This window comes from Syngnathoides biaculeatus, chromosome 11 (genome assembly GCF_019802595.1).
Source record: "Syngnathoides biaculeatus isolate LvHL_M chromosome 11, ASM1980259v1, whole genome shotgun sequence".
Taxonomy (NCBI): domain Eukaryota; kingdom Metazoa; phylum Chordata; class Actinopteri; order Syngnathiformes; family Syngnathidae; genus Syngnathoides; species Syngnathoides biaculeatus.
This window is the reverse complement of record NC_084650.1, coordinates 2337968-2364120: the sequence shown is the minus strand read 5'-3', so window position 1 is coordinate 2364120 and position 26153 is coordinate 2337968. Positions and strand designations below refer to the sequence as shown.

At 39.6% G+C, this 26153-nt stretch overlaps 1 protein-coding gene across 7 annotated transcripts in view; it reads right to left on the bottom strand.

Annotated features, from left to right (window-relative positions):
- Positions 1 to 1365: 1365 nt before the first annotated feature.
- Positions 1366 to 26153, bottom strand: part of mid2 (midline 2) — a 95284-nt gene continuing 70496 nt past the window's right edge. For all 7 annotated transcript variants that reach the window (XM_061834368.1, XM_061834366.1, XM_061834370.1 and 4 more), the window contains 6 exons: positions 25575 to 25723; positions 25194 to 25321; positions 24039 to 24182; positions 17902 to 18063; positions 5375 to 5582; positions 1366 to 5038 (listed from right to left, as the gene is read on the bottom strand). In XM_061834368.1, the coding sequence (XP_061690352.1) occupies positions 4618 to 5038; positions 5375 to 5582; positions 17902 to 18063; positions 24039 to 24182; positions 25194 to 25321; positions 25575 to 25723 (1212 nt within the window). In that variant the 3' untranslated portion in view covers positions 1366 to 4617. The remainder of the gene's footprint in view (positions 5039 to 5374; positions 5583 to 17901; positions 18064 to 24038; positions 24183 to 25193; positions 25322 to 25574; positions 25724 to 26153) is intronic.

Here is a 26153-nt window from a genome sequence, read left to right as displayed (position 1 = left end):
TCTATTGCTTTGCAATAAAACAAAGAGGAAAGAAGCAATTTATTGTTACTAATATTACTTCGGCTATGATTATACTTGTTGGGCAATTTTTTTTCAAGTAGTAAGAGGAATTGCAGTCTTTTTTCTTGGAAATACATTTAGTGGCTGTGGGTAGCGGTTTAATGACTTGAAACACGTTTGCCAATAACATTGATAGGGAAATAGTGACAGAGGTACTTGTTTTTGCAGGGAAGCATGCACATTGAAGGGATTGGTCGAGAATTGTGTGTAAGACAGCAAAGCATTCATGTCTAAAACCGAGCAAATAATGCGTCTTTAGTTCTGCTGTAAAGGGAGGGGCAAGCAGCTGCCTATGAATACACGAGAATGACGGAAATGCCTGCAATCGGAGTCGGAGTGTACACGCATCTTTCGGCAACTACGTTGATGAGATGTTGAGTATCACATTCGTGACCTGCTTGTCAGTAGCTGTGTTGAAGATGAGCTACATCTGAACTTCAAGGAGGACCCACTCCACTAATAGAGGTGACCGCTCAGGCTCTCTTATTTACATTAGAAAACCTTTGGTAACTAATTCTATCCATTTGCAGTTAACTTTATAAGAGATTCTGCTGACCTGAGGAACTCTTTTTGGTTTTGAACTTCAAACAAATATTATTATTCAAAACCAGCCTTCCCGGTGTGGAATTTGCATTTTCTCCCACGTGTGGGTTTTCCTCCGGGTACTCCAGTTTCCTTCCTCATTCCAAAAACATGCACAGCAAGTTAACTGAAGGCGCTAAATTGTCCATATGTGTGACTGTGAGTGTAAATGGTTGTTTGTTTGTATCTGCCTGGTGATCCGTTCAGGGTGAGATAGGCGGTTAGGTGCCCTCGACTGTAGTGGGGATAAGCGGGGATAAGCGTTACTTTAAAACACTAACATTCCATTTACATTGAAATTTGTTGAAAATCTAATTTCCTATAGAAAACTTTAGTTATTTTTTTAAAGCTTGTCTTTTAACTTTGAGACATGCTACTAAGCCAGAAGCTCCCTGCACCTTTTGTTAAAATTTCATAAAGATGATCCCCCCCACCAAAAAAACTTTAGAATTTGAAAAGCTAATTAATAAACATGCCTAAAGCCATTTTAATGAAGTATTGGAGTTTTTATTACTTCAAACTTTGCTCTCAAGATTTTTAACACCACAATGAATATTGGCTCCAATATTCTTGACAACTATTAATCGCTATTGGCCCTTTAAAAAAAAAAAAAGCAAATGCCTAATCACTAAATAAAATGCCAGCTTTGAAACCCCTTTGTCTATGACATTTTAGTTTGGAAGTGACAAATGGGCTGAAGTCATTAAATAACACATACAGCTCAACAGATCATACTTTTAATTAGACTTAAATTCACAAATAACATTGGTTTGTATATAGTGTGTGTGATGTACAACTGGATATAATATTTATGTATATATCTTCCCCTCCATTGATTGTTCCTTTCTGGCTAAAATGTCATTTCACAAATGCAACCCTGCTTGTTTTATTCTGTTTATCAAAAGTGCTTCTTCTGAGTTGTAAAAAGTTACTTCCCAAGTTACACAAAAGCAAAAGAGGAATAATATGTTGCATTCTCTCGAAGGTTTTACACTGCACTGCTAGAGGTTGGTAGCTATTTGAAATCATTCACTGTATATATTTCACTGGATCGACTTGTGACGTGAAGAAAGAAAATAGCACAGCAAACCGTTTCATGTTCATATGCATGAGATAGTGTTGTTTTTGGCTTTTTTTTTTTTTTGCAACACCCTCCAAAATAAAAATTCACCATATGATAAGCAACCCCAGAGGAACAGGAGGGAACCTGAAGAATATCATGCATTGACTTGACAAGCACACTTGCACAGATGACTTGATTGTCAGTCGAGACCAAAAAAATCAACAAAGCAACTTGGAGCCTGCAACTGACGTTCATCAACAGCAAAATGGTAAAAACATCTTTTTAGCCAGCTTATATTTGAAAGTATCCCTGTAAGACCACAGCCATATTTCGTACGTGCTTTGTTTCAGTTATGTCTTCATGAGAATTTAGTAGGCTATTGTGCAAGAAGTAACATTGTAAACTGAAAGATGTCACCCATACATCATCCATCCATCCATCCATCCATCCTCTACTGCAAATAAGCCACAAGTTGAAGTTGAGTGCCATTTGATGGTCTGTCACCTCATCAGACCAATGTCGTTTTCTAGTATTTACCAACCCCAATGCCAAGGCAAATCAAAATTTTGGCGTGGCATTTAATTTTGCAATCACAATATTTGATTGTGGCTCAGGTGGGTTCCTAAGATCAAGTAAGTACAAGCTTTGGTGATTATAAATTCCAATTAAATACTGGACTGTATTGTACACCCAACTTGAACAATTGCCAATACAGTATACGCACTTACGTTTATTTTCTATTCATCTCTCTTCTACTGTACACTAGCACATTGTAAACTTATTTTATTCTTCTGTTACATTGATTTGAGCAACACCACATTTCAGGCAGGCAGGTTTATGTCACAGCTGCCCTAAATTTACAGCTGTGGTAGTCGTGCAAAGGGTAGAAGCTCTTCAAAGGCTTTTTTTTTTTTTTTAAATGCTATAGAATAGTTGACAAAGACTGTGGCAAGTATATAATGCGACCTACAAGATTGGAATGTTTATTTGGCAGCACATCAGGATTTTTCAACAAATACAGACCGACATGTTTAAAGTTGTTTGGCCTTGGTGGAGGCCTGGACTCTGTTGGTTGTTTTGCTAGCACAGTTGGGAAAAAGTAGTTTTTGCATCCAAATTTTTTGTATGATTTCCTACTAAATTCTCTCATGACGACAATCAATTTACTCAATTGAAACACTAAACTCTGCTGCCTGAGGCTGCACTTTGAGCTTTTGACAAGTTGACCTTGTTAAGAGAAGTAAAGCAATACTGGATTTTTACATGACACATTAATGATTAATAATATCTTGTGATGTTTAAGTTATGACCGATGTCAAATCCGCTATGGAACTTTCTTCAGTACTTTATGCCTTTGTATCCCTGTACTATATCAGACCTACATGACAACATGAGCGAAGTTGTCACTCAGGTATGCATGGTCCAATAGTGATTTGAATGGGTGGCAATAGAAAGAAGAGTTTTAAGTGCATAGTGAGCAAATGTGCTGGGGAGTCTACATTTGACGGACAGGTAGAACCCGACAAAGATACTGAAATCAGTCATTGAACAAACATGGGGTCCGACAGTGGTATCATGCATTATTTCGACTGGGCCCAGAAAAGGAAAACGTGTGCAACTCTGTGCATTTGGACACCTGACAGGAAAACACAATCATGCTGTGATATAATTGTAGAATGAGAAATCGACCCCCTTCCCCAATAATCAATATCAAGTGTTCTTTTTTTTTTTTTTTTTTAAAACAACATCTTTATCGCTATTTCATGTGATAAAAATCACAACAACGCCTTTGGGAAGTAGCAATGTGGAGGACCATCGTGTCGCTTTCCCCATTAAGATCAATTGATCCACTACTCACAAGTGTTATTAAATAGTATTTCATGGATATGCTACGATTAATAATAAAAGTAATCTTCTGCCATAAATAACATTTCTGTCTTTTTCAATAAAACTCTTATGATACAAGTTATCACATAATGCGAATGAGATTATTGTGTCTGCTCCCAGACGATAGTCAAGGAAGTCATTTACAGGAGCTATTGAGGAAGCAACACGTAATCAGTGATAATGGTGAGATTTGTTGTCATGGGTACAATATAAAACAGAATGTATCTTGCTAATCCCAATGGTGAAATGTTACATATGGAAATTCTTGCTCTCTCGCTCCTAAGACTTCTACCTAGACATAAATCTGGAAGACAGTAATCAAGTAGGAACACCGTAAAAGCTCAAGAAAGTTCCCAAAAGACCAAAGTCGTCTTCAATCTGTATGTTAACGTGCTACCAATGTAGCTAAACCTGCGGTAAGTTTTTAGATGTGCGGTTTTTAAACTGAAACTCAAAGTTAATCATAAATCAGCTCAATGGAAAGACAAAGCTACTGTACCAATTCAAGTACTTGCATTGTATGGATTGACCGAGTACGACTACACATGTACAATGTGTCGCTTGCGCCAATTTAGAAAAAAAAAAAAAAAAAAAAAAAAAAAAAAAAAAAAAAATCAACATTTTTGTTGTATGTGTACTTTTTTTGGGTAGCAATTTTATAATACTCAATGAAAGGTCTGCACAGGTGAGGTGAAGGAGAAAGCCTCTGAATAAAGAAAATCTAGTCAGACAACTTTCAACAAATCACTGCAGCAATTCAAAAGTAGAAAGAAATCCCATGAAAATGTACTGAGCGATTTTGGGATGTAAAATCCACTAATATGTATTTTTACTTTTCCAACCTCTCGTGGACCATTAAAGTGTTGTATGACGTCAAATGAAGGACAGAATATTTTCCGGAGTGGTGTGCATATTTTTATACTTTTTAGATCCTGTAGAAAGTCATAACGTCCACAGTCGATGCAGAAGAATTGCGTCAATATGACCACATGGTTCAGTCCATTGCTGGGAAGAACTGGACTCTCCTAGTGGCAGGTCTTCATTCCGGTCAAATAGGGCGACTCTTGTCGGCACAGGCCCATCTGCTGCTGTTGCTCCGGGTGATCCAGGGCCAAACCCTCCACAAAATCTGGCACGGGAAGCCCTGAGAGGATCATGACCGACTTGTTCCAGATCATGAAGGTGGGTACGACCGGCAGGAGGAACGAGATTTCAAAGGTGTGAATGTGATGAGAGTTCATGGCATCGTAGAAGGACAGCGAATTGTTGTCGTAGTCCAGCAGAACGCCGAGACGCCTCAGCTGCAGGCTGGCCTCCACCAGCATGTCCTTCCCATCGTGGCGCACCATAAAGTTGTTGTTGCAGCGGGAGAACACCCACGATGATGAGTTTTTGCCACTCCATTCATTTTTAGGGGCTGATTTGTAAGATACGCCAATGGCATACCTGCAGGGCCAAAAACACATTTTGGAAAAATTAGCCATCCAAAACCAGCTTCCTCCTTAATTGCTGGTATAGTCAAGCTACCTCATGCTGAGGACATGCAAGACAGACCCACGGCCCTTTGGGTCTTTCCTGCAGGAAGCGGTCTACTTCAGAGCCAATTAGTGCAAAGAATATAATTAGGCTAAGAGTACACAGTGTGCTGTTGTGCTTTTGTGTATGTACGCTTGTGTAGCAGCCTGGATTAAAACTCCCAGAAGAAAGATATTTCACTTCACCAAACCTCCTTGCAGGCTCGCAATATACCCCTAATCATGTTTGTGTAAGTGGGTTTCTCACCATGTGGATGCTCCCAGCAGCACCTCCCAATAGTGACACCCGCTGTCAATGAACACATTAGCGGCAGCCCCGTAGGAGCCTGTTCCACCGAAGCGTTCCGGTGTGTGACTTTTCTTCAGAGAGCTCTCGTCCTTCTCCATGGTGAGGCAGTCGTTGGAGAGACGGAGCTTCTTGTGCGCCGTTTTGGGATCCAGTTTGAATGGCTGACCTGCCAGTACACCATGCCACAGTATTCGTTACAGTTACATACATTATAAGATAGTAAATAGGTCATTAGTGGAACCAGAGCTGGTAAATGTGATAGAACTTCCGTATTTTGTTACGGAAATCACGGACCGTTGACTTGTTAACACTGATTGTTATGGATATTGTTAAAAAAAAAAAAACAATAAAAAATACAGCATCCAGATTAACCAGCTGCTTTGTGGTGCTTTTTTTCTTTTTGTGTCCGGTGTCAACGCATTGTATGTCACTGACCATCGCCTCCTTAGTAGCGAATAAACTACACATATTACCAGCTCTACAAAGGGGGGACGAGCTTCTAAGTACAAAGCTCGCAAAACTTCAAAGTAAATGATTGGATTAAACTGTACATTTGTCACATAAGTCTTTCTGGAACTGCGTTATTGTGGCGCGTAACAAATAGTGAACAAAATAAGAGGCTAATTAATATGTTTAAAGATATAAATGTAAACTAATACACATCCACATAGGACTCCATGCCTGAACCAGAAATTAATGACTACGTTACTGAACGTGGAGAAATTTTGAATCGTTTCAGCATCAATTGTGCATATTGGAAATAAAGCTGTCACAACCTACAAACGGAGATAATTACATTAGTTCTTCTTACATGTACTTGTACACGTGCATTGTCCACTACACTTCTTGGCATAAGCACAATGGTTGTGTTTCAAAAAGCTAATGAAAGCTCGATAATAACAATGCTCCAATTCAACTGCAGTGAACCTCCCACATATTTGTGGCTCAGCATTCCCAAATTCGTCTATTTGTGCCTTTTTACTTATTCTTATTTTGTGGGGGAAGCTATATTCTATTATTGCTGAAAAAGTCATGCTGTTTTGGGGCTCAGGATGCAGGATCTGGTGGCCTCTCAATTTGAAGTGAGTTGAGCAGCTTCATTTAAACAAAAGCACTCGTTTGCCGCTATCACAGCCCAGTAAACCCATTTTCTTTGTGGGGGTTAGGGAGCCAGCCCTGGTTTAAACCACAAGATTGCGGCAAAGCACTTCTTTCCTGATACACAAGGCAATCCATTGACTAAAGTTTCTTCCTCTACTTCAACATAGTTCTTTGACACCAAAATATAACAAAATGGCCCATAAACAATGTTGCAATGGGTAGTAAACGCGTTGCATTTACTCAGTTACATTTACTCAAGTAAAATTTTCCATAAACTGCTCGTCACAGTACTTCAAACGCACCATGGGTTTCATTTTTACTTGAGTATTTATGTGAAGGATTGATATTTTTCCTCCTTTACAATGCTCGATAAGCCATTTGACACTTTTATTTATTCATTCTTGCACGTGTGCTTCTATTTTAAGACTCTATCTTGGACTTCCATATAGGGTGCCCGTTGCACCAATCAAACAGGATCGGCAATGTCATTTGATTCTAATTCACCAATTAGACAACACAAAGCAGTCACATAGCCTTCGCGAGAGAATCAAAGTAACGCATTCTGGGGAGAGGAAACAGCAGTGCATGTTTATTTTACAGACTCAACACCTTTATCATGCAGCTATTAAATTGTGATTGGCCAAACTTGGAAATTTTCAGCTCACTTCTCGCTTAAAAAAAATAGCAAATAAATATTGTTTAATGTGTATAGAGACAAGGAAAGTATTCACTCAGTATCAGTGGAACCTGTACTGTTGGAACCAAAGCCAGAAAAATGTAGCACTAAGTCATCAGTGATGGGTGAAAGTCTGTTAGAGGATCTAAAATGCCTCAATATGTGCCAAGAAATATTTTAATCTCCAGTAGCCTGCTTGCATGACTTCAGACACATTACAATGCCAGTTTTATGAACCGCCACAGTACCTTGCTTCCCGTGCAAAAACAGCCGAAACAAAATCTGACATCTTCTCCCACTAATTCAAAATGACAGCGACAGTGCAGAGCCACTTATATCTTGTCTATTGTTACTTTCACTGGTGTGGACAATCCAGGAGCTGAGGAAGAAGGAATGAGGTTCAGGAAAGGGGAAATATAAACAAAAAGTGCGAGTGAGACGTCTTTGCAGAGAACTCGAGAGACATCAGGGGAAAGTTATTTGCAATACAAGGAGTGCGAGTCAAAACTTCAAAGCTTCTCTGAGCCTTTGTGAAAACATTTCGTGAGAGGGGAGGGAGGCAGCCAGCATCCTCCTCAGAGCCTGACATCACACAGACTTGAAAATTAGAAGAAGGGAACTTTAAGTGGCGTTACAATGGTGAATATGCTGCCATCGGTGAGAAACCGTTCCTCATGCAACTTGATTGGCAATCCTCACACCGAAAGGATGTTGTTGCGACGAATGAGAACGTAAGAAATTGAGGATTATAACAATCCTAATGCAATTCAGGGATAACATGCAAATGTTGTACCAAGGGGTAAAAGTGGTTTGAGAATGACATCAATTGATTGGATTGGCAATCCCATGGAATCACCGACTCATTATGATCATTCTGTCCACAAACTCACATCAAATTTCTTTTCGGAAAAAGTGAAACTAGTATTTGGGATGAGACCAAACAGTTCAGTCTACAACAAGCCATGCGCCGAGTTTGCATCCAGAGAGCTATGGCACTGCCATTATATATGATAAGCATTTTGTTATTTTAAGTCAGCGGGGTTACGCAAAAACTGCACTGCCAACTTTCTTTTGTGGAATGGTTGATGAGGAAGAACGCTTCAAATTTAGTAGTCCTCTTTCCTTTGGCAGACTGCACATAAATTTGTTCTCTTGTTAACTGTTGAAACTCGTTGCAGGTCTGTGCGTTTTGGAGTGCCCTTCCATTTTGTTAATGCATCATTTTGAGGCATTCACATAAGAGCAATTTTGACAAAACGGAGAGGGCAAACGAGGTGATAGACAGCAGGGAGAAGTTGAGGGGATAATTCCATGCTGAAGATTGCGACTGTAAACTTGTTGGAGGTCAACTGGATCCCTCTTAGACCTGACATTTAACTCTGACACCACTAGCTTGTTGGCTCCCTCAGCCTCCCACGGCTTAATGAGACACAATGAACCCCCCGCACCTCCTCCCGAAGCCCCCGCGCTCTGTGTCCTTCCCTTCATCTCTCTTTCCCCATCCTCTCAATCTCATCCTCTCGCGCACACTCCCCTCCAATAATCCGCCTGCTGAGTGAAACTGCTTGTGGATGTGAGAGGACGAGGCCAATGTGCTGCTGGCAGCCAATTACATTAATGCGCTGGCTTCTTTGAACTGCTTATCGCTGCCAGCGCAGCCTCTTGCAAACACTGGGGCTCTCAGTCACGGCTTTCCAGGGGACGACTCACGAGAGCCAGGTTGGAGGGGCGAACACGCGCTCGTGACTTGAACCAGCACAAGTCAAACAGCACGAGTTCGGGGAGATATGTCTTTGAGAGGTGGGCGCAATTAGGTGACAAGCAAGTTTGTACATTGAGCACTGAATATTTTATATATAATAACTGTTGTCATCAGTTACTGTTATATATATTCCCATCAGTTGTCTCTTCCTGTTTCCCCTGGCAGTGCAGGGAGGAGGTGTGCATCTGGGAGGAGTTAGTTGGTAATCAGCCCCAAGTCAACAAGCCCGTGGCCACATTAGGAAGGCGCCAGATTGTTCCTTTGTTTTTTTCTGTTTGCTGCAGTCTGTCTCACGCCTCTTTTGGATTCTGCTCTTAGTTGGATATTGTTTGTGCTTTTTTGTTACCCCCAGGAAGTTCTGGCATTTTCCTGGTAATAATCTTCCTTATTCTACTCTTTACCCAAGTTTGAACTTGATAAATACAAATGCCAATTGCATTGCATTTCCACCTTTTGGGGTGAATGCTCCTTTTATACTCAATTATGACACGGACCTGTTTCTAACTGACCTGTTCACCTGTGGAATGTGTTTTTTTTTCTTTTAATCCTTTGAATCCCGCTCTCCCTATAGAAGGAGCACTTTAAGTACGCTTGATGTATTTCTTTGTAATTTCCCATTTTTATATATATACACACATATAAAGTTTCTTTCGGCTTGTCCCTTTCGGGGTCGCCACAGCGTGTCATCTCAGATGAACGCACATATATGTTTGGCACAACTTTTACACCGGATGCCCTTCCTGACGCAACCCTTCTCAGGGAGTGGAGGCCCCAGTGGGATATGAACCCACAACCCCTGGTTTACCAAACCAGTGCTCTAACCACTGAGCTACGGGGCCTCTCTATATATATAGATATATATTTTATATTTATGTATTATTTTTGTACTCGTTTGTAGCACCTTATGATACAATTTTTCTTATTTCATACTTTGTATGAACAAACCATACCACATACTTGTCATTAGCACTTTTTTTTTTTTTTAACACTTAGTTTGGAATCAAGACTTCGAACATCCGAGCTCCGGGACTGGTTTGGGGTTTGACTAGTCGTTAATTGTTATAGATGAATACTTACTCTGCAGCCCTCCATCAAACCTGTGAAAGAAGTAAGTGAATGCCTGTGCAATTTAATCTAGTCCATTCTGAAGGATGCATACTACATGGTCAGACTTTTACTTCATATAATAAATGAAGGCAGCATGCAGTTTGGTTTTATTTAACTGTGAGGCCATACCAATTAGAAAAGATTCAAACCATCCACCAAGGTGTTCTGTGTGGGACTGCCTTGAAGCAGCGCACTGCTACAGACTTGTAGGGCTTTACTGTTAAACACATTAAAATCGTATTGGTGAAGAAAATGGGGCATAAACAAAAGTGGCCTCTGTTGGGGGATTCAAAAAGTAATTTCAATTCAACTTCATTAAACCGAGTCTTTGGTTGAATAACTTTCAGTGTGACTAGAGTTTATATATATTTTGTACACCAAAGCATCTGTAAACCAAATCAATGAGGTAAACCCAAAAAAAGCAACAAAACTGAAATTAACAATATAGCAAACTACAGCAAACTATAGCACCTTTAAACCAACTAACCTCCTTGTGTTAATCGTGACATTGTGACTATAGTGTCGTCTTATATGAACACATTAAGAGGAGGAATGGATACAACACCTGCACCAGAAATATGAAATTAAATATTTGTGTTCTTGTAGTCTCCCTCAGCCCCTCATAAGCGGCACCATCATCTCCGCTTCTTCCTCTCCTTCCAACCTCTCGCTGTTTACCTTAAGGCCTGTGAGCCAGTTTGATGTCTGTCATCAGGGATGCATGCCACCTAAATATTACTGCAGTCTCTTTTAGAGGACGTATAGAAGTATGTGTACAACCCCAGGCACCTTGACGTGTAATATTTTCAGCCTGGTTTCCAGGCTTAGTCAAGGTAGAAGCTCAGATGTGAGGGGCGAGGAGACATGCACAAACACACACGCACACACACACACACACACACACACACACACACACACGCAAATTTCTCAACAGCGACCGTCCTGTGCTTGCGTATCAGCCATTTTTGTCTGGATAGAGACATTGTGTTTAATATGATTATTAGAGACATAAACACACACAAACAATGAACATATACACAGTATTATAAAATCACTGTCTGTCCAAACATGGTCAGGTTCATAGTTATTCACATGCGTTTTGAACCAATACAAAGCCTTGGAAATGGCTTGTGAAGAAATCGATTAACGCAATTGAACACTCAGCTGTCTCTGAAGTATTGTAAAACGGCCTTCTCCATCACTTTGCGGTAGCCGTGTGTCATTATCTTGCCTCAAGATTGAAAGTCTGGATGTCTAATAGACAGTAACGACTGGAAATGAGTAAGGTCAGATACATTCCATTTAGCCTGTTTTGTCAAAAGTGGATCATTGTAATAGCTTGATGCAGAAGGAATCCCGAGCGAGAGGAACGTTTGCATGCAAATTAATTCCCCGTCTATTACACTGTTTAGTCAGTTTATCATTTTATTTATTGCATCACTCCTAACTCTAAGTCCTTTGAAAAATGTTTATGGGGATGATGTAAACACTGTCTTTTTCTTTTAAGAAGTACAAAATGGTTTTTGTCTGTTGTTTACTTGAGCACAGATTTCGTTATGGCACAGTTTTTGACACCGGTGTCATGTTCTTGATGCCATTGATTAAAATCAATGACAGTGTGGTAAATGGAGATTGATTGATTGATTTGGGGTGTTGTTGTCTTGATTTTGTTGGACAACGGCATCTGATAGCAACAAACTTAATGCAGTGTTTGACAACTCTAGTAAGATGGTGCATTTTTTTATTTCCTGAAAAGTAGTGCTTAGGGAGATAGAAAAATTCTGCCAAACAGTGACAATACGTAGGTATTGGCACTAGAAAGTCAATATTATGTTTTGATATTTTACACTTAGAGTCCATGTCAAATTATACTGCAAATAATGGAAAATAATAGGCTTAGAAATAAAGAGGTTTTATGATGGGTTACCTGGTACCTTCGTTTTAACATTTAAAAATAGGTGATTTACGGAATTAACTTTTTTTTTTTTTAATTACAAATCAGAGTTTTAGCTGGAAAGAAAATACACCCATTATTATTGTTTTCACCTTGAATGTACAGCCTAGCAAGCGGCACATTGAGCACATTTGTCTCACAGTTCTCAAGACCCAGGTTCAAATCTGGCCTCGGCTATGAGGAGTTTGCATGCTTTTCCCGTGCCTGTATGGGTTTTCTCTGAGTAGTCCAGTTTCCCCCCCAGATCCCCAAATTATGCAGGTGAATTGAAAACTAAATTGTGCAGAAGGGTTGCGTCAGGAAGGGCATCCGGCATGAAACTGTGCCAAACAAATATGCATTCATCTGAGATGACACGCTGTGGCGACCCCTAACGGGACAAGCCGAAAGGAAACGAAGAAGAATTGAAAACTGATTTGTGTGAATGTGAGTACAACTGTTTGCTTCAACGTATGCTCCTTGCGATTGGCTGAGGACCAGTTCAGGGTGTACGACTGCCTCTCGCCTGTTTGCAAACCTAGGGAGGATAAGCAGTATGGAAAATTGATGGATGTCGAGCCAAGCTAGATGTGATTAAAACCGGTGCTCTCTTTTTTGCGTGTACACCCAGCTCTGCAGCACTCAGAGCTAGGTTCCAGGGATGCAACAGCATACGTCAAAATTCATGACTTTATGACTGATATAAATTCAATAACGAGTCAGACAAACAGCTCATGAACAGACAAACATTTAAAGTGTCTGGATGGCAAAGTTCAGATGTTAGCTTAATTCAATTTCATGCCCAAAATATGGTGAGTTCAAACCAAAATAATGACTAATTTTGTCCATAGCTTGCATTTTTAATGTTAAAATGGAGCATGACAATTGGAGTGAAGTAAAGCACTGAGGCTTACATCCCTCTTGTTTTTTTCCTTATGAGTTTTTCTGATGTGTTTATGGTAGGCTGAGTTTAAAGTGAAATCGCTAATGAGAAAGTGCTGAATAAATATTATTGTGCTTTATGGGGTGTGTTAAGCGTAGGAATGGGGTGAAAAAAAATTTAATAGATCAAACTACAATCTTTTGTTTTAACCTTCAGTGTGGGCCAGAGGATTAGGCAACACATCTTCAGGTACACAGAGAATGTACTTGGTTCGGTTCATACTTCAACATGACAACATGCCTGTTTGCAATGTCCTGAGCAGTTCCTGGTCGAGATGAAAAAAAAAAAAAAAAAAAAAAAAAAAAAAAAAAACGCTGTCCTGGCGCAACTCCCTACTTACCCAACCGGTTCGTATAATTTATTTTAATCCTCTTTCCCAAGACCAAAGGGATACATTTTGAAGCAGACATGGATGACGTCAAGCTAGATGTGACAACGGAGCTGTGGAGGATCCCGGAAGAATGCTTCCAAGTGGCAATAAGGCATGGCAAACAAGTCTAGGAAAGTGTGTTTGACTCCAGGGAAAGAATGCTGAAGGGTAAAACTTGCAGCTTGTACTTTGGATTTGAGTAGTTTTAATGAGAGCGGTCCCGGAACTTTTCTGACATGCCTCTTAAGCCTTAGCTGGCCTTATTTTGTGTTCACCTGTTCGGGTGAGAGAGAAATTGGCGGTATTTATGACTAAAAAGCAGAAGATTGAGAGCACTTTTGTCTGCAGACACTCGTCCCTGCAAAGAGCTATTTGGTGTCCTCAGTGCACTCAACCTTCCCGCTCTTTGTCATCCCCCTTCTTGCTTGCCTCCATTTAGAGGTTTCTCACGCCACTTTAGGATTAGGATGGATGGATGGTCGGGGCCGGTTTGAGATAGAGAAGTACGGGTCACTACAGTAAAAGGTCACACAATCGTCGACCTTCCCCTTTGTCATACTTAATTCATACGTGCTTCAGGATGCTGTGACACATTTTTAGCAGTGAGTACCTTAACACACAGTGAAATTTTTATCAACAATAGTAGGGCACTGCATTAGGCCACGGTTGGGTTTCACTGTTTGAATCCAGAGTGACCTAAAAGCCAGTGAAAAACCTTCGAGTGTAACAGCAACATGATTTTAAGTGCTGTTTCAATCACGTCCAGTATTCTGTTCAAGACATCTGGTGTGTGAAACCTGGAAAAAAAAAATCTTATACTAGAAACTTTAGAACACCTTCTCCATGTTAAAACAATTAAACCTTTTCTGATTTCCAATAGTGAAAATCAGATATCTACCTCTACTTCGTGAAAGGGTGGCATGATTATTCTCCTGAACAACTCATTCAAACACCTTTGTTGTTGTTAACGCAGTAAAACATGTAACACTGTTAAAAGGAAAATAGCAAAGTAATGATTGGTACCAACATAGGATCGAATAAAAGTATTGGGGAATAGGGAAAATATATGACAATTGAAAATAGGTCTTTATCTGCATGGTAAAATGGAAGTTTTAATATCTAGCTAGCTCACAAAGTCTCCTAACAATCTCTTTGACAGAAGACCCAAGGTTCTGACATAAAATGTGTTTCCTTCAGGCTAAACTGACAGATGGCTGCAAGAGGGAAGATGGACTAAAGGGCACAATGAGATCGTATGTCACAGCCCAGGGAATCAGAGGACAGCATGCCGAAGATGAAAGTAGATGAGATTCACACCCAGTGTGAGACAGAACTAATCCACTTTGATAAAAACAAACCACTGAAATACAGTTATATTTGGTCATTTTTTTTACATTTGGAAAACTTTTATTGCAGATTGTGTCATTGAAGGTCAAACTACAAAAAAGGATGCATTACCTCGTAATTAATCATAATGTAGAAATACAGCATTTTTGTAAAAAAAATATTTAAAAAATTATATAATATCTATCCATTTTCTGAGCTGCTTATCCTCATGAGGTTCGCGGGAGCGCTGGAGCCAATACCAGCTGTCAACGGGCAAGAGGCAGGGTACACTCTGAACTGGTTGCTATCCAATCGGAGAGCACATAGAGACAGATAACACTCGCACTCACAATCACACCTAGGGGCAATTTAGAGTCTCCAATTAGTGCATGTTTTTGTGGTGTGGAAGGAAACTGGGGTGCCCAGAGAAAACCCACGCGGGCACGGGATTGAACCCTGGTCCTCAGAACTGAGAAGCCAACGCTTTAGAGCTGTGCCACTGTATTGCCAATATATAACGTGTAATGTATGTAATGTACGTGTAATGTAATGTATGTAATTAAAGGGCTAGGAATTGAACTCATCCTGATGTGGTTCAAGCCAGAGTATGGTTATAAACCCATTTACCTGAAAACATGGGAGTATGACACACGACACTGGCAAAACTTGTCAAGTAAAAATAAAAACAAAAAAAAAAACAGCAACTGTTTTGAAAATACATGCTTGGAAACAAGCGTATTCATTGCATTTAACACAGCTGTTACGAGTTCTGGAGCTGATTCGGGAGAGGGGTGAGCTCGTCAACCACAGCAAACTGTGTGCTACTATTGTTGAAGTCAGTGATGATTTAAAAAAAAGCGTTGCTGTCTAGCCCTAACTAACTCTTGATTGAAATTACATGATAGTAAGATTTTTTATTTTATAACATCAGAGGTCAATCAGTAGAATGAAATGTTTTCAACACAGGTTTGACTGCAAAAGTTATTTTAAAGAAAATCCGAAAAACTTTCGGTGGCTTCAAGTGCAACAGTTTTGCACGTTTCATGTTGTTTTACTCAGCAATGCGTTCAGATTACAGTTAATCCTTAACGCGGCAGCTCGGCTCCTGACAGGCGCTCAGAGGAGTCATCGTAACTCCATTTAAGCCCCACTGAACTATTTTTGAAATTTAACATCCCGAATCAGCCACATGGCTACAGCTTTTAACTCAGCATCCTTCAACACTACAGAGTGCATTGGCCTGGAATACAACATGTTGTGTTTATTATCCATGTGACCTTAGATGACCCATTTTTCTGGTCTATAAAAAAGGTGAGCATCTCACATGGTGTAATATTTGGAGTGTTGTTGCTTTATTGTTTGTACAAGGTATGTCAAAAAAATCATTGCTGTCAAAAATGCACATTTAAAACTACTGCCTGTGGAACCTGAGATCTGACAATAATGAAAAAAAAAAAAAGAGTAGAATATTACAGACTTCTACTTTAATGCTTTTACCCATTTAGATTGGGATACATTTTCTGTTAAATTTATCATATTTTCTGGACAACAAGCCACTATTTTTTTCGGGCACTATGAACCTTGCGGGCTGTTTTCTGCTGTGGTTAAAATGTTATTTTTTTCACTCGTGGCTATGAGTTTAAAAGTACAACAAAATATTGTTTGAATGAAATGGTGTTATTGTGAGTGCACCTATTTGTCTCTATGTGCCCTGGGATTGTCTGGCAACCAGTTCAGGGTGTACCCTGCCTCCTGCCCGTTGACAGCTGAGATAGGCTCCAGCTCTCCCGCTGCCCTTGTGAGGATAAGCGGCTGAGAAAATGGATGGAAGGGTTCCAAAATGGTCTTTCCTGACAATGGACTCGGGTTTGGGCATGCGCCGAGGCTTCTAATATGAGAAGGAAAAAGAATGAGACTTTACTTTCAGCGCGCGTAGAAGAAGAATGTACCTAAATTGGAAGTAGAAGAAGAATCTATCTCAAATAGCCATAGAAGAAGAATGTATCTTGATTGGCCGTAAAAGAAAAATTAGATCAATTCGCCACAGAAAAAGACAGCGCCCTGAAAGGATGCTGAAAGACACTCATAAATGCAAAATATATATTTTCAATTTAACCAATTTAAAAATCTTTCACAAAAAATAGTCATACGCAAAGATCTTCCGGTGGATTTTAAACACGTGGAAATAATCCAGTATCACTAAGCGATTAAAATGCTAGTTTCCTACATGCACAACTTCAACGGTAACTCGAGATGAAAATGACATTGGGAGTGACTGACAGACTGAAAAGATATGTGAGACTTTCTGAGGCTGTTCAACCCCAATACTTTATTGGTTTCAGTGAACAGGGCAAGAATGGATTAAAAAAAAATCTACTGCTGTGTTGATCACTGTTTGGAAACAAGGTATATAAATAAACATTTACAAAGTCTGTGTGAATATCAAATTTTTACAATGTACCAGTGCTTATACTTATACTCTAAATTGCCTTTATACAGTATACCCGACAAGGCCCGTGTATGGAAAAAACTAAAAAAATGCTGCACAGAGTGGGTGCGGCCTTTTAACTGGTGTGCAATGTCGTATTTAATTTCTCGTATACGTATTTGAATTACTTATTTGTTGGTGTCAACATTTGGTGACACCATTTTACGAAACATTTACCATGATTGAAAGGCAAACAAGAGCATAGAAGATGATATATGGCTATTTTTGCACCAGTCACATACGACAAAACTATTTTTATCTGAAAAATTATCTGAAAAAGGAAAAAAAGGCAACTTTCTTTTTGTGTGACAGTTGCATCTGAAAGAGAACAAGGAAGTAGTGTACACTCAGCTGACCAACCTTTTAAAAAATTATATGTTCAACATATTTCAATTGTGTGATCTGATGCTGACATACCAAAAGTAAGCAAATGACAAACCACTGAAATATGTAATGCTGCATCATAACCCTGAAACTTTAGTTCTGTACAGTATAAATGGAAGGTGTGCAGATTAACACAAAATTGCGTATATATCATATTTTGCTTCAATAAGAAGGAAGGGAGGGACTTAGGAAGGGAGTGACAGAGTGAAGGTGAGAGTTAGTGAGTGAGAGAGAGAGAGAGAGAGAAAGAGCAAGAGAGAAAACAATTGAATCACATGAAGAGAATCTTAACTGAGTAGTTAGTACTGTACAGACTAAAAACTATGAAAAGGCAAACTAAAAAAGGTTTTTTGAATGTTCATAAAGAAGCTGCAGACAAGTGCCACATGACTTACTGTTGGTTTTGAGGCGGGCCGGGTCGCTGTTTCGACTTCCGGCCTGGTTGATAGCCTTGACGAAGAAAACGTAGCGTGTGCCACTCTGCAGGCCGTGCACCGTGTAGTGGTTTTGCTTGATGTTGGGCACAATCATCCAGCTGTCGGCAGAGTTGTACAAACCTGGCGCACATGCAGAAAACAGCACGCCATGTTATCCTAACAATGAAGGTTAGGCACAGTAGTTCTCTTGGACTCTCACTCAACTTGAACCAGACCTCTGTGTATTCACCCCAAACCACACGTAGTCATCGCACTGTACAATAGCTTGATGAGCCCACAGCCTCAGGTGGTAAGCATAATCTATGTGCACATAGTTATCCGTCACATTACCTTTCCATCAGGTTTTATATGCGATACTGCCCCCCCACCACCACCACAACCTCCCAGGCCCAACTTCGTAACTTTGTTATCCTCATTATCATGAACCACGTTGGAACGGGGAAGGGGGTGTTTGGTGTATGTGTGTGTGTGTGTGCGGTGGGGTTGGGGGGCTGTTGTCAGTGAGCACTACAAGCTGGGGGCAAAAGAAATTGATAGCTTGTCCTGTTCAAATGTCTGGAAACAGGACATGATAACGGCACCTCTCGTAGGCAAAGCAGGGGGATTTTTCGTATACCTCGGGTGAATCGATGCAATGCACCGATAGCAATTCACTTTTCCCCACTTTAGCTCTTGATGTATTTTAACCTTGGCTTTCCTGCCATGCCAGTGTGCTATTCTCATTTTGAAGCATTTAAGTTTCCTCTCAAACACTGTCATAACAAACATTGAATATAAATTGAATTAAAATCCTTGAGTGAAGAATAATTGGACAGCTGGCTATTAAGAATTTCCTTGTTCTGTTACTGTAAGTGGACAATGTCAGTGAACTATGATGTCAGTGAGCCTGTCAATAACCATTATCACTAGGATTATCTTTAGACATTACAAACATTTAAATGCCTCATAAAACAAAGCATTTCTGTCCCATTACAGTTCGGATTAAAGTTTGTAGCATACAGTTAAATCTATACTAGCAAGTTCTTTTCATCATTCTGTTCCTTAAATCTTTCCCTGCGGTAGTTAACCGGAACTCCGGGAACAATCCTGACTTCAAACCTTCCGGGACTTAATGAAATATTTAGTGAGGGGCAACAACATACATCCATAAGTAATAGTGGAGAGTCTTCTTGTAAATATAAATACTTCACAGGACGTAAATAAGGCCATTAAATGTGAGGCGCTTTAAAGAATGAATGAGGGAAGTAACTCTTAGATGGAGGGTTATTTAGAAGTGACAGATGCAGAATTTGTGCTTTCTTTCACAATTTCAATGTTGGCCACTGGTCATGATTTACCTCACAAACATTCCTATTTTAATGTGGTATAAAAAGGTGATAAAATGTTATGCTTTTAAAGAGAAAATGTGTTTCTGCGCTCAATTGCCCCTTTTTGCTGAATCAATTTTTTTCGGTACACAGCGGTTTGTTATCGAGTCTTGTGTGAACAAAAGGGCTTCCTAACAGCAGCTTCACAGCTTTGTAAAACATTGCGGCTTCAAAGTAAGGCACAGTAACAGGAAACTAGGCGACCAAGAAGAAAAGGAATAACTGGGTCTTTGACAGATGATGTGAGCGGAAAACATGCTAGCTATCCTGGGAGATGACAACAGTTTGTCTTTGATGATGCAACACAGTTCAAGGTGATATTGCGTGACTTGTGTCCTAATTATTGTCGCCCATCCAAAAAAGGATTATCTGTTCTATAGTAAAACAAAACACTCTAAATAAACACTGAACATTAGAGGGCCAGGGTAGCCAAAGTTGAAACTTCCCGTGTTCTGTATGTTAGTTACAACCCAATAGTTCTTATAACTTAACGATTTCTCTATTTTGTGAAGAGAAATTGTTGTTGGTTTTCGAATGTTATTTAATCCAGGGTTTAAATCAACACATTATTTGTGTTTTTATTGAGTGTGTTAGATGAAATGCAGGTGCACACAAGGAGCAGAAATTAGCAGCAGAATCATGATTGTAAATTTGCCAAACATTACTACAAAGGACAGTTTTTTTCTTCTTCAAAAATGTAGATGCATAAAAGATCAATAAACCCATAGCTATTGTAATACTAATAATAACCTGGTTTTCACCTGTAGTCAGACACTGAAGCACAGGCTATGAATACACAAACACGGAGCTTGAGGTAATCCTTCCTTTGAAAAAAGAAAAAAGGCCATTTAAACAGGCAATACAATTTGAAGGTGATAGTGTTAAATGGGACTAAGAAAAGAGAGCTTGTAAAGAACACCACATGGAACGATACGGAGCGGAAGTTATTAAAGATTTCAGGGAACAAATGCTGAATGAGATATTGACAACCTCAATCCATCTGACATATTTTGATGTGTGTGTATGGCTAAGAAAGAGGACATCAGGCTCCTTGACAAAGCAAATATTGTACATTAAAGATTTTTTTCTAGATCCTCTCTCTGTGAGTTGTTTGTTGTCAAATTGGTCCAATTAGAAGTGCTTTTGTTTCCAGATCGTGCCTGGATCAGACCAGAAGACAAATTTGGTCTTTCCCGAAAATCTTGCAGTCTCTCAATCAAATAGTGGCAACACTACATGGCTTGCATTCCGATACATCCATATTTTGTCTTTTATGATCATGGGGCTCTATCGTCCCAAATCAAACATAGGCAGAGAAGCAGAAACAGAAAATGTTAGTGGTCAAAGCGACCGAATACATTCATTATTATAGTGACAATAATAATGTGATGCGCCAATGTATTGTGTCGGGCGAAAAAAGAACAAAATGAGGAAAATGTGTAGCAGTCATCATTGGTTCTTTCACAGACTGCTTGAGGTGCGTTTAAATACTTTTAATACGATACGGCCTGCAAGAAGGCAACAAAACGCTATGTAGCCTAGCAAGTTAGGGCTACCATGAACAGTTGTATGTAAACAAGATGGCATTCTGTCGAATTGTGGTGTAAAGCTTTGATAAAAATTAGTCTTTGCGTGTGAAGAAATTTTGACTACAGTGGACAAGTATATTGACAAGGGCAAGCACAGGAGGATGATGGGAAAATCGTGAAAATACTCAAAAAAGATAGTTTTCTTACAAATGCAATTATTTTCCTGTAACAATTAAATAAACCTGCACTACATTCAGATGTGCCATCCATCCATCCATCCATCCATCCATCCATCCATCCATCCATCCAATATCTAAGCTGTTTAACCTCACAAGGGTCATGGGAGTACTGCAGCCCATCCCAGTTGATTTTGGGCAGAAGGAGGGGTACACCCTGAACTGGTTACCAGCCAATTTCAGGGCACATAGAGACAAACACCCAGTCACATTCACAATCACACATACAGGCAATTTAGAGGCTCCAATTAATGCTTGTTTTGAGGATGTGGGAGGAACCCAAAGTGCCCAGAGAAATCCCACGCAGGCACGGGGAGAACATGCAAACTCCACACCGGTGGGGCTGAACCCCAGTCCTCAGAACTGTGAGGCAGAAGCTCTAAGCAGTCATCCACCGTGCCGCCTGAGCAACTAATGGATTAGCAAATTCCCTCTTTCCAAATATGTAAAAAGGTCGAGGAGTTTATGGCTTTGCATGGAAGAGAAATTCTGTGGTTATTGTATAGAGGCCAAGAAAGGACCATCTAGACATAAAACAGAAAATTTAAAGCAGTCTTCAGAGGGTATAAACAAAAGAAGTTGAAATGATGGTAAAGTGCAATTTTAGAAACTAATCAATTAATAAGCAACTGCATTAAAATTGTAATACTTCTAAAGATGTGATGTATTTATTTTTTGTTGCTGCTGCTCCAAATAATTATTAAGATTAGCGATAGTTTCTTTGAGTGATGATACATTATCAGAAAACCAAAGTTGACTCACTGCCAATGATTTATTCTAAATTTGCCAAGGTAGATACATCCATCCATCTATTTTCCATACTGCTTATCCTCACTAGTGTCTTTGGCATGCTGGAGCCTATCTCAGTTGACAATGGGTGACAGGTGGGGTATACCCTGAACTGGTCGTCAGCCAATCCAAAAGGGGACATATAACCGACCATTTGCACTCACATTCACACACATTCTTCTTGACATTTCCAATTAACTTATGATGCATGTTTTAGGATGTGAGAGAAAACCGGGGAAAACCCACACAGCCATGGGAAGAACATACAAACTCCAGACAGGCGAAGTCATATTTGAACCTGGGTCCCCAGAGCTGCAAAGCATATCCGCTAATAACATAGATAGACTATTAGATATTTACAGAGCAAGACCTCTTTCATCTGCTTAATTGTTCATTTTTGCATGGTGCTTCTTGCTTTCACTTGCCGATTGTTTGTTTTCTGTGGTTTGCTCGCATGGCTCTCCACAGACAGTACTTTATCCCTCCCAGGAGGGCTGAGAGCGAGACCAGGAGAAAGATCAGTTGGTGGTCAAATGGGAGCGTTTAGCCGCTTTGAACATTTACAATGGTAAAAACCTAAGTGGTGTGGCGGGCCTAATGGTTTCTGTGTTTCTCAATGTCTGCTGTGAGTCTCTCAGGACTGTGTGGCAGCATTAGGCTGAATGACTGAGTCAGAGTTTGAAATGAATCCTGATGTTTCAAACATGCCAAGGCACTCCACTTTCACGGATAGATGGAGAAAAGTCAGGCTGCTCATGAGTAAAGCGAGCAGAGGCTGAAGGCATAAAAGCGGCAGATTAAAGTTGAGAGGTGCAGCTGTTTATGTGTGCGTGTATAAATGTGTACAAGTGCCCATAATTATGCAGAATAATCAAGCCATCCTCAGTGAGAGGTATTTTACCTTCATTACACCAACTATCCACTCTTTCACGTTCATTCTGTTTCTTCCCTCACATTGTGCTAAATATAATTTCATTTACTAATGGAGCAAGAACTTGCTGTAATCATTAGCCATCCATCTAACTTCCGTACCGCTTATCCTCACTAGAGTCACGGCCATGCTAGAGCCTCTCTCAGGTAACACTGGGCGAGAGGCAGGGTACACCCTCATCTGATCACCAGCCAATCGCAGGGTACAAAAACAACCATTCAATTATGAAATGTCTAAAATTGAGTCACAGTATGTAATGTACATCAACTTCTTTTAAACCTTTAAAGGGTACACTGGACAGCGTTCCAGCTAATGCCACAATGAACCAAGATTAGAAATTTTGGTAGTCTATAACAGTGACCAGACGGGATACCTTTCTTGTTTTGCAAGTCAATTCTAACTTCTAATGTTATTGTTGGGGATAAACTTGTTCTTCTGACTATTCGACACATGACTTCAACAACAGTCGTTAGCATTTTATAGAATCTTAAGCCTTCATCCAATACCATTACTATAAGTAACTATTAGTGGTGGGCTGAAAATTAAAAATTTAATGAAAGAACATTATTTGATTTGAACTAGTGCATCTTGCTAGTGAAAGCTTCACTGTGGTCATCTAGGTCCAGTTTTACAATTTGTGGTAAGCATAGACCTTCTCAGTTTCTGTTTAAACATTCATCTATCCATCAATTTTGTGAGCATCTTATCCTCACAAGGGTCACGGAAGCCTTAGCCTATCCCAGCTATCCTCGGGCAGCATTTGGGCTACAGCCTGAGCTGGTTGTCAGCCAATTACAGGGCACATAGCGACAGACAACAGTCGCACTCACAATCTACTCAAACTAGGGGCAATTTAGAGTCTCCAATGAATGTATGTTTTTGGGATGCGGGAGGAAAATGGATTGCCCGGAGAAAACCCACACAGGTGGGGCAGGGATTTGAATCCCAGACCTCAGAACTGTGAATCCAACGCTCTAAGCAGTGTTCCACCGTGCCGCCTGTTTAAACATTGAGGACAGAAAATAGATGGGAGAGAAAATCTAGGTTACCCTAGAATAGAACATAATAAAATATTTAACATATGGCAAAAACATTGATTGACTAGTTCTTATATTTTAATTTGTGTCTATAAGAATCTGCATTCCACACAGTAACATGCTAAAGTCATCATTAGACCATATACAAATGATTGTGAATATTCATTTGTGTGTGTGTGTGTGTGTGTGTGTGTCACATGACTCACTGATGAAATTAGTCTGGCCAGTGTATATAGTGTATTGCAGCTCATACGAAGTGACGCTGAACTCGTCCTCTGATGTCCAGTGAACAGTGATGGTGTCATGTGACGCTGTGCACAGCTCGTCTCTGATGGATGGTGGGCTGGGTGCTGAACGAGAAAGTGAATTGACAATACAGAAGAACAACATGAAAAAGCCTTTAATTTATTCATAATTGGATAATAACTGTATTTCTTTCTTTTTGAATACGGCATATGCCATAGTTCTACTATTCTTTGGCGGGGATAAATTATCAGAGTACCACTAGCATTTAACTGCAATGTTTAGGTAATATTTTGTCTAATTTTAAGTTAGGGAAACAAATCCATGATGCAGCATAGTTCCATACCACTGCAAACTACAAACTTAGTAATACATATTAAGATGAATGAATACATTGTTTTTACGAAGACGTCGTGGGGGCTTGCAAAAATGGGATTTCCCAGTGTACCTAGCGCTGTTGTATTGTTGTTAAAATCCTGTTTTAATTAAGTTAGTTCCCTATCCCATAATCTCATAAATAATTATAATCTAAATATTATTATACATTACGTATGTTGAACCACCCTCTGCAACTTTTGTTAGATGGAAAATACCTCCAGAATGCCGCAGTGTTAAAATTAAACACCAGGGTGTGCCACAGTAATACATACATTACTAAAGAACTCGTGAACCTTTGTATTATTAATACTGCCTGTGTCAAAACTATACACTAGACTACATCACAGCCTCAACACATAGACATAATAAAGGAGTAGATGGATTATAACATTTTAAATGTGAACCTAAATATGTCAACTTAGAAGTCAAATGATTTAAAACTAATTGATGGCTTTTGTAAAACATCTACTCATACCTCATTTCCCAATTTTCTAACGTTTACTGTTCCTACGTATTATGCACACTACTGACTGCACATTATACATGAGAAATAAAGAGAGATATCTTTACATTCTCAATATTCATATATTATGCTAAATAACCCTTTTGCCTTACCACAGGTAACAAAAATTGATTGAAACACACTGTAAAAGGCCCCCATTTAAAGTAAACTTTTTTTGGGTGTTGAACAGTCTGTATGTATATATATATGTATATATATTTTTTTTTAAACAATGTACCTGTTAGGTAATCAAGGCCTTCCAGAATCTTCTTCTCTCTAGAAAAGTCGAGGGCAAAGTTGTCGAAAGCTTCATTCAGATTGACATCAGGGATAAGTACTTGGGAGGAGGCTGTTGCCATGGCAACTCTGGTGGCACATTCAAGACATACAAAGAAAGCCATTGGTAGATTGAAAAAGTTGAAATACCGAAGACATCAACCATCAGGTCCTATCGCACCAACTATCTAAAACCTATTTAAAATTGTGGAACCATATAAAACCGGTACTTCCAGAAGTCCATTATTATGGATATCAAACAAAGTTCAGCCAAATCAAATGTAAAAATAGATGACCTCTCCTAAAATTATGCAAATTATCAGTGAATGTGTCCATCACTCACCTTTCCGCTACATTTCGGGCAGTTTGAAGGAATCGGGCATGATCGTTTTCCTTAAGGCTCTGCTCGGCCTGCGTGATGAGGGCACTGGACCGCTCCAGACACTGACGACAGTTAGCAATCTGTTGGGCCAACTTACGCAGCTTCATTACCTAGAAAAACAATGTTTTATGGTTTAATGTTTACAATCCTCTTTACATTGCTCTGCCTTATACTGATACTTACATGTATATTTAGCAGACTACTTTAGTCCACTTCCGACTACAAGGTAGTTGATTTTGCTAATCTTATTTGCCCCCAACCCCATGCATTCCAGTGAGTTTGCCAAAAAAGTAATCATGGTGACAGTCAAAATGTCAGGAAAAAAAATGACAGCAGTGACCACATAATGGTTGCAAAATTTCAATACAAACAGAAACCAAAATGTTGGAGACAAAAAAAATGCCTCTGAGGATATTGATTTAAATATATTTCTGTGTGTTGATCAAATTTGATTGAAAAAAAAATCTGAGAATAAGTGCCTGTCCAAAAAATAACAATAGAGAGAAAATATATATTTCTGTACTGGGGCAGCACAGTGAG